At 41.3% G+C, this 7,374-nt stretch overlaps 1 protein-coding gene across 1 annotated transcript; it reads right to left on the bottom strand.

Annotated features, from left to right (window-relative positions):
• Positions 1 to 4,471: 4,471 nt before the first annotated feature.
• On the bottom strand, positions 4,472 to 5,489 carry LOC103630929 (probable thiamine biosynthetic bifunctional enzyme, chloroplastic). The gene is made up of 2 exons (XM_020539870.3): positions 5,239 to 5,489; positions 4,472 to 5,147 (listed from the first exon to the last, which is right to left on the bottom strand). The coding sequence occupies exons 1-2, from the start codon at positions 5,316 to 5,318 to the stop codon at positions 4,619 to 4,621; spliced, it is 609 nt and encodes a 202-aa protein (XP_020395459.2). The 5' UTR covers positions 5,319 to 5,489; the 3' UTR covers positions 4,472 to 4,618.
• Positions 5,490 to 7,374: the final 1,885 nt, after the last annotated feature.

The raw sequence follows: 7,374 nt of genomic DNA, 5'->3' as shown, positions 1-7,374 counted from the left end.
AAAGTGGAATTTAAGTTCTAAAGGAAATTTATACTTTGAGATTTGAGAAAAGAGAAGGAATACTATACAAATAAGATAAAATAGATATATAACATAACTAGATTTGGTTATTTAAATTTAACCTAAGTATGAGCTCCACAAATATAAACTCAAATTTTGAATTTGAATTTGAAAAAGGAAAGAGAAAGAGAAAAGGAAAAAAATAGAATTGAAAAAGAAAAGAGAAACCACCTAGCTGGGCCGATTTCTCTCCCTGCGGCCCGTTAACTCGCGCGCGCCAGCCCACTCTTGACGCGGGCGCCGACACCCCTACCCCATGCATCAGCTGCCCATCGCGTCCCCCCTGTGTTAGCCGCTGACTGTGGGCCCCTATCGTCGGCTCTATCCTCACCAACGGGACGCACGAACCGGGTCTTTCGCAGGCGCTTCCGGACCTTCCCAACCACTTCCGCTCCTTGCCGCGGAATACTAGGGAGCCCGGCTCAACCCCGTGGAGTCTATAAGCTGGTCAGCTGGTTTCCCCTTCTCTGCCCTCTTCGTAGGTTCGACTACCATAGCCATAACTGTGCGCAGGAGGGAAGGAATCGCCGCTGCAAGACCCCAGACATCGCCGCTGTCGCTCGAGCTTCGTCGTGCGATTCGGTCGTGTTAGTCGAGTCATGCGGGCCCATGCGTAGTTCAACCGAACTGGAAGTAGGCCTGGGGGGACGAGGATCCTTCACCGGAGTGGGACTTCGGCGCCGTGCTGCGATGGGGCGAGGACGCTCTTCCTGGCGCCATCCTTAACTCTGGTAAGTACCCTGGTCTGTTCAGTACATTCATAGGTTCATGTGACACCGGTAGTGTAGTAGTGGGATCAACGGTTTGCCGGTGATTGCTCACCGGACCTTGTCCGTGCTGTGGGGCCGCCATGGGAGGTAGATCGACACCGGCTCATTGCGGTTTAGCGCGCGAGGTGGTCGCCCAGCTTGGGTGCAGTCGTAGCTTCGACTAGAGCTTGTCCAATCGGAATTTGGGGGCTCGGTGTGTGGAACGGGTCTTCCCCGGCGAGGCCGCCACCGCCCAGACGCTCGCCGGTGTTGAGAGTTGGCCGGAGGAATGGGAAAAAGCGCGTGGTCGTCGATTTCGTAAGTAACGGCACTGATCGGGCAATCTCTGGTCGCTTGCGACCGTGGGTCATCGAGCGTTGGATCGTGATCACGCGGGTGAGAGTCGACCGTGGACGTTATAATATCCTGACCGTAGACTCTCAATCCTATGGCGATCGTCCCGTACCGGTTCGGGTGATGCTCGATCTAATCTGGTCCATCAATCCTAGATTGGATGGCACAGATCGGTGCTTACCCCTTCGGCGGGTCGGTTTAGCGATTAGGCCCCTCTATTTTTAGGGAAATCACCCGCGATCCGTACAGGGCTGTTCACTGTGTCTTAAGAATCTTACTCTGAGACCTCTGTAGTTTGCAGAAAATGAGGCCTAGTCCAGAGTATTATAAAACCCGAGAAATTGAATATAAAAGGATTTTTAATGTGAAAATATATGCTAGAACTTTGATAATTCATAGAAAATCCATTTTTAGTCCAAATTACTTCATTCCAGTTCCTAAAATTCTGTAATTTTATTATATAACACTTAGAGTCTCTGTTTTGTCATGAAAACAGTAATAAAATTTAATTCTCACTTAACCTATTTTAAACACATAAAACCTTTAGAAATTCATATCTTAAAATCTATAACTCCAAAAATTATGATTCCTGTTCCTAGGATTTTATTTTAATGTGTAGATTATTACTGTGTATTTTGTATATATGTTTGGTGTAATGTTAATTTCTCTATATGCACTGTGCTTGTTTGTATTGTGGCGAGTAGAAAAGCCCGTGACCGAGGATCCTGGTGAGCAGCAAGTTGAAGTAGCTGAGCAGGAGCTCATTGAAGGCAAGTTGTGCCCTTGACCACTTCTTACCCAATAATGTTCTTTAATATCATTTATTCATGCATAGGTTAATTTTGATGGGACCCAATAGGTCACCCTAGATTATTTATCTCATTACCTTGTTTACCCCTGAATCACTTGGGTAGTTTGCTATTGCTTTACATGGTTTTGGGATAATCATTTATTATATCTATGTTCCAATTATTCTTGTTATTCTATTTATGTTCATGTCAAGTTCATTAATGTTAATTGGAACATAGAGCTTAACTTGAGAAACACGTGCCACCACAAGGGTTTAATGGGACGCCCTTGGCTGACTAATTAGGAAAGCTAGTGGAAGACTACCTTATCCGAAAGGGGCAAGGGCAGTAGGGGAGTGGTCAGTGTAGGGAGGTCCTTGGTTGATTTTGCTGCGATGGCGGTCAGGCAAGAACCCTGCATTGGAGCTTCCTATAAACTATAGCGGGTTTTCGGAAGCTAGTGGAACTTTGTAAAGGCCTCGTAGTGTTGCCCTGCCGCGCTTCCTAGGTAGAGGTGTATGAGATTCGCGACCCCTTAGCGGATGGGTAGCATGACTTGTGGGTAAAGGGTACAACCTCTGCAGAGTGTAAAACTGGTATACTAGCCGAGCTCACGGTCATGAGCAGCTCAGGACTCTCTGATGATTAAATTATGGAACTTAAATTCAATTTTGTCATTTGCATATGCATGGGTTTATTATTAATTTTGTTCTATTATTTATTAAGGTTTGGTATTTACTTACACTTAGTAACTGCTAATAAAATTTTGACCAACTACTTAAAAGCAATGCTCAGCTCTAACCCCTGTCATTGATTAGCCTTACACATCACATGAACTCCCACCTTTGGTGAGTTCATGCCACATTATTCCCCACAACTTGTTGAGCGATGATCATGTGTGAGCTCACCCTTGCTGTCTCACACCCCCCACAGGAGAAGAACATGTGGTTCAGGAGGAGCCACAAGGCGAGGAGTATGATCTGATCTAGGTGGCGTTTCTCAGTTGACATTGGTGCCGACGATCCTTAATTCGTTTTATATTTATTATTTTATTTTGTAACAAGTCTTCCGCTATGTAATAAGTACTCTGATGTTTTATGACATTTATCTCTGTACACTCTGTTATTATACATGTTGTCTTCTTGGCGCATGTATGAGATGCACCTGGCTTTGTTTCTTAAAGCCGGGTGTGACAGTACTATAGGATAAATAATAACAAAAAATTGTTATCCTTACAATAGGAATATTACTGATTAAAACCAACATCCTTACAGTACCAACATGTGATAATGAGGATAAAAAAGAGAACAAATGTGGTATGTAAAATATTGTCTACAAAGAGGTCGTAACTCTATGAAATGTATTATCTTCTATTTTTATAACTTTTGTAGATCTTACATTTATATCGTATTAGTAACATTTATCATATCCATTTGTATTGCAGGTAATAGAAGTCTAAGATAAAAAATATGTAGCATATGATGAATTGTGGACATGTTATTAATGTACTGGCTATATATATTAATGAGTATCCGTTTGAATTGTAAGATCTTGTGGTATTTTCTAAAGACTTGTATAAGTTTGTAATTAATTATGATAGTCTTAGCATTTAAATGATACGATTGACACGACATTATTAAAATTATATATACAAGTTTGTATGGTATTGATAGTTACAATATAGTGGTAAAATAATTAGATTAAAATAACAAAATTTATGTATGACACGGATCACAAATGAATTATGAAATATTTTTTTATAACATTATAACACGCATTTGTATATAAGTTATCATATTATTATATGTTTCTGTTACAACGCACATACACTCAACTAGTCTAAAAAATAGGAATACATACTTCCGAACATGCTAACTCAAAACATAGCTGTGAGCCTGTGACCATACCCGTGGTTACTCTGTCCCTTTCAAATTATAAGATGCATGTATCTAGAAGAAACAAAGAACTAAAATTTGGAACATGGCCCTCCTTTCCAAATTAGGAGTACTATTTACCAAACTGCTAATGGAAAAAAAAAGTTAGTACTTGCATCAAATAGAGTTCTGATACACTATTAATTTCTTATTACAATTCAGCGCCTTTAAAATGTCTTAAACTTACTTATTCTCGCCTTTAAAATGTCTTAAACTTACTTATTCTGGAAACTTCGCAAAATTATTCTTTTCCAGGGAGATGTGCCCGAATCAAGCTTATTAAAACGATAAAACGTTGAAACGCTCATGGGTGAAATTTAACATAAGAAAAATACCAATATATCATAATTTCAGACAATAATATGAAGTTAAATACCAAAACAAGAGAGGTTAGTGGCTTACCAAAACTTCACCCATGAGCTGGATTGAACCCCTAATGTAACTAATAAACCGGACCCAAAAATAGCTAATGGTCTAAAATGCATAAAACACTGTGTTTTACAGTTTAGAACGCCAAAACGCTAACGTGATTTCAACCTCTAATTAGAGTTTTGACGTTTAAACATAGTTTAAACATCGTTTATACGTAGTTTTAATAACACTGCCCCGAATTATTGAACATTGCAGTGAATTTTATCCCCTTTTGACAAAGCGAAGCTGAAAACTTGATTACAAACTTATTTTGGCCTAACCGAAAAAAATTAAATGAGCAGGTGCCAAGTCCCAACTTGCTCTAAGATCTGGAGTGAGCATTCTCCAGGATGGATCTGAGGTTTCTTGTCTCCGTCGCGACACATTCCCGGTCAAACAAAGCAGAGACCACAGCCACACCTTTCAGATTTGGGAGCCCAAGCTCCATTACCGAAACTGCATTTCCGGCATTGATGCCGCCGATGGCCACCACTGGTAGCTTCGAAGCCAAGCAGACGGTCCTCAGTCCCTCAATCCCTAGGGTGGGATTGGCTGCCTTCGTTCTGGTTGGGAAGACACCGCCACAGCCGATGTAGTTTGCACCATCCTTCCACGCCTGCTCGGCTTGGGCCAGGGTTTTACATGAGACGCCAATGATTTTTCCAGGCCCTAGGAGCTCCCGTGCTTCCCATGCTGGCATGTCTGATTGACCAACATGGACGCCGTCTGCGTTGCATGCCAGAGCAACATCTATGCGGTCATTGATCAGTAGCGGCACTCCACTAGACTTGCAGATTTCCACACAAGCCTTGGCAGCTTCCAAGAACTCCCGTGTCTCTGCGTCTTTTTCTCTGGACATTAGAAATTCGAAGAACGGTCAGTGAAATCATTTGAAGAGACTGGATCACAAGAGAACTTTGGCCGTTTTTCAAGAATGATAACCTCAATTGGACAATGGTAGCGCCACCTTCAATGGCAGCTTTCACGGCGTCTTTTATCGAACGACCCCACTTCTTGTTCATCCCAGAGTCTGTCACTGCATACAGGAAGAGGTCACCTGGATTGAACTTTTGCAGTGATCCCGTCTTGTATAATGGAGACTTGAGTTCGAAGAGGTGGTCAAAAGGTCCCTGAGGTCCATTTCCAATCACAAGATCTTTGCTGTGATAAAGAGCAGACTCCACAAATTGCTTTGCAACCTGCCAAAATTATTAATGGGAAAAAAACAGAATGTAAGATACAACTAATATGAACAGTGAACCTGAAAAGATATATAAACAACACTGAAATATCTTACTGTTATGAACAGTGAACCTGCATATAGTGCCAAACTGCTAATCAAGGTTCCAAAACTATTAGGAACTGACTTAAGCACCCAAGTAAGGTATTTACTTAACAAAAGAAAAAACATCCAAGGATCTTATGATTGACGTGATTTGAACACATTGTTTGACAGTCACAGCTCTGAACAGCCTAGGGAATAGTCTAGATTCTTTGCAGTAAATGTGCCTTGCAATATCTCATCTAACACAACACACAAATTACCACCATCCACATGCCAACTTTCCAGACCTTTGTACTAAAGAGTCCCCCCATCACAAGGGAGAATTATTTAGCAAGTTTTGTAGCACAAAAGAAATACAAGTAAATATGAACCAGGTTAGAAAATAGTTTCAATCTATGTCCTGTTCATCGCCAAAGAATTAATTCTCCTTGTGATAAATAACACTCCAGCAGATAAATTGCCTCAATTGTTTTAAATTATTATGAGTATCAGTGTGTGACAACTCAAACATCAGTATTTGCAAACTAACCTGAACAGCGTGCAGCATTGTTGCACCTTTTGCTAATTCAGCAGCAATACATGATGCTAATGTGCAACCGGTTCCATGTGTGTTATGGGTCTTTATACGCTGACCACGAAGCTCAGTGAACTCCTTACCTGATGAAATACGTCAGAATTTGTATGGGGGTGGGGGGTGAAACGAGCTAATTGACAGAAAACAGCAGTAATAAATTATTCAAATATACCATCAAATAATACATCGATTGCATCTGATGAATCTGGCATATCCCCACCTTTCACAAGCACATATCTTCAAATGGTAAGCTTGTATTAGATTATTGATCAATCACTATATGCATTTTTAAAGAGGACATTCACTAATGTATTTAATAATGGAATCAAATGAAGAGCTTTCAGTTAGCAAGGCACAGCGGCAAGGTTTAGTACTTGTTGAAGGCATGGCAAGAATCAGTGTCATAAGGAAAGTTGACTGGTTTAAATGGTAGGGACTGTTAGCCCCTCAAGCTTGAATTAATAGAACTTTGTATATTCTGATCACTGCCCCCTCTTGCTAGGGTTACATGAGCTCATACAAGGAAAAAGGAGCTTTCATTTTGAGAGTTTTTGGACAAGAATGGAGGGTTTTATGGAAGAAGTGCAGCATTCTTGGTTGCAACCTTTGGAGTGCTGCTGCCCTCTGCAGTGTTTTGCTGGGAAACTAAAGAGGCTGTCTAAGCATCTGCAATCTTGGAGTCAGAAAAAGGTGGGCAACATAAAAAGACAGGTGTTGATGGCTAAAGAAATTCTTCATAGGCTGGAAATTGCAAGAGATTCCAGATCCGTATCCCCACAAAAGAGTGGCTAAGACAATGATTAAAACACCATTATCTGGCCTTGGTTTCCCTGGCGAGAATCATAGCCCGCTTGAGGAGTAGGCTGCTGTGGATGAAAGAAAGTGATGCCAACACTGAATATTTTCACCAGCACGCCAGATATAGGAAGAAGAAGAATTTTATTGGAAAAATCCAGGTACAGAACAGAATAATCGTTGATCAAAAGGAGAAAAAGGAGGCTGTTTGGGATTTTTATAATTCGCTGCTTGGAATGGTCCCTCCCAGAGTTTCAGCCCTGAATCTGGAAGCTTTTCATAGATGTCCTCTGAACCTCCAAGAACTTGAGCAGATGGTCACTGAGGAGGAGGTTTGGCACACCATCAGGTCACTTCCTTCTGACACCAGATGGGTACAAAGGTAGATTTTACAAAAAGGTTTGGCCTATCATCAGTGTTAGCA

Source organism: Zea mays, chromosome 6 (genome assembly GCF_902167145.1).
Source record: "Zea mays cultivar B73 chromosome 6, Zm-B73-REFERENCE-NAM-5.0, whole genome shotgun sequence".
Classification (NCBI taxonomy): domain Eukaryota; kingdom Viridiplantae; phylum Streptophyta; class Magnoliopsida; order Poales; family Poaceae; genus Zea; species Zea mays.
The sequence above is the reverse complement of the archived record's forward strand: the minus strand, read 5'-3'. Positions and strand labels throughout refer to the sequence as shown.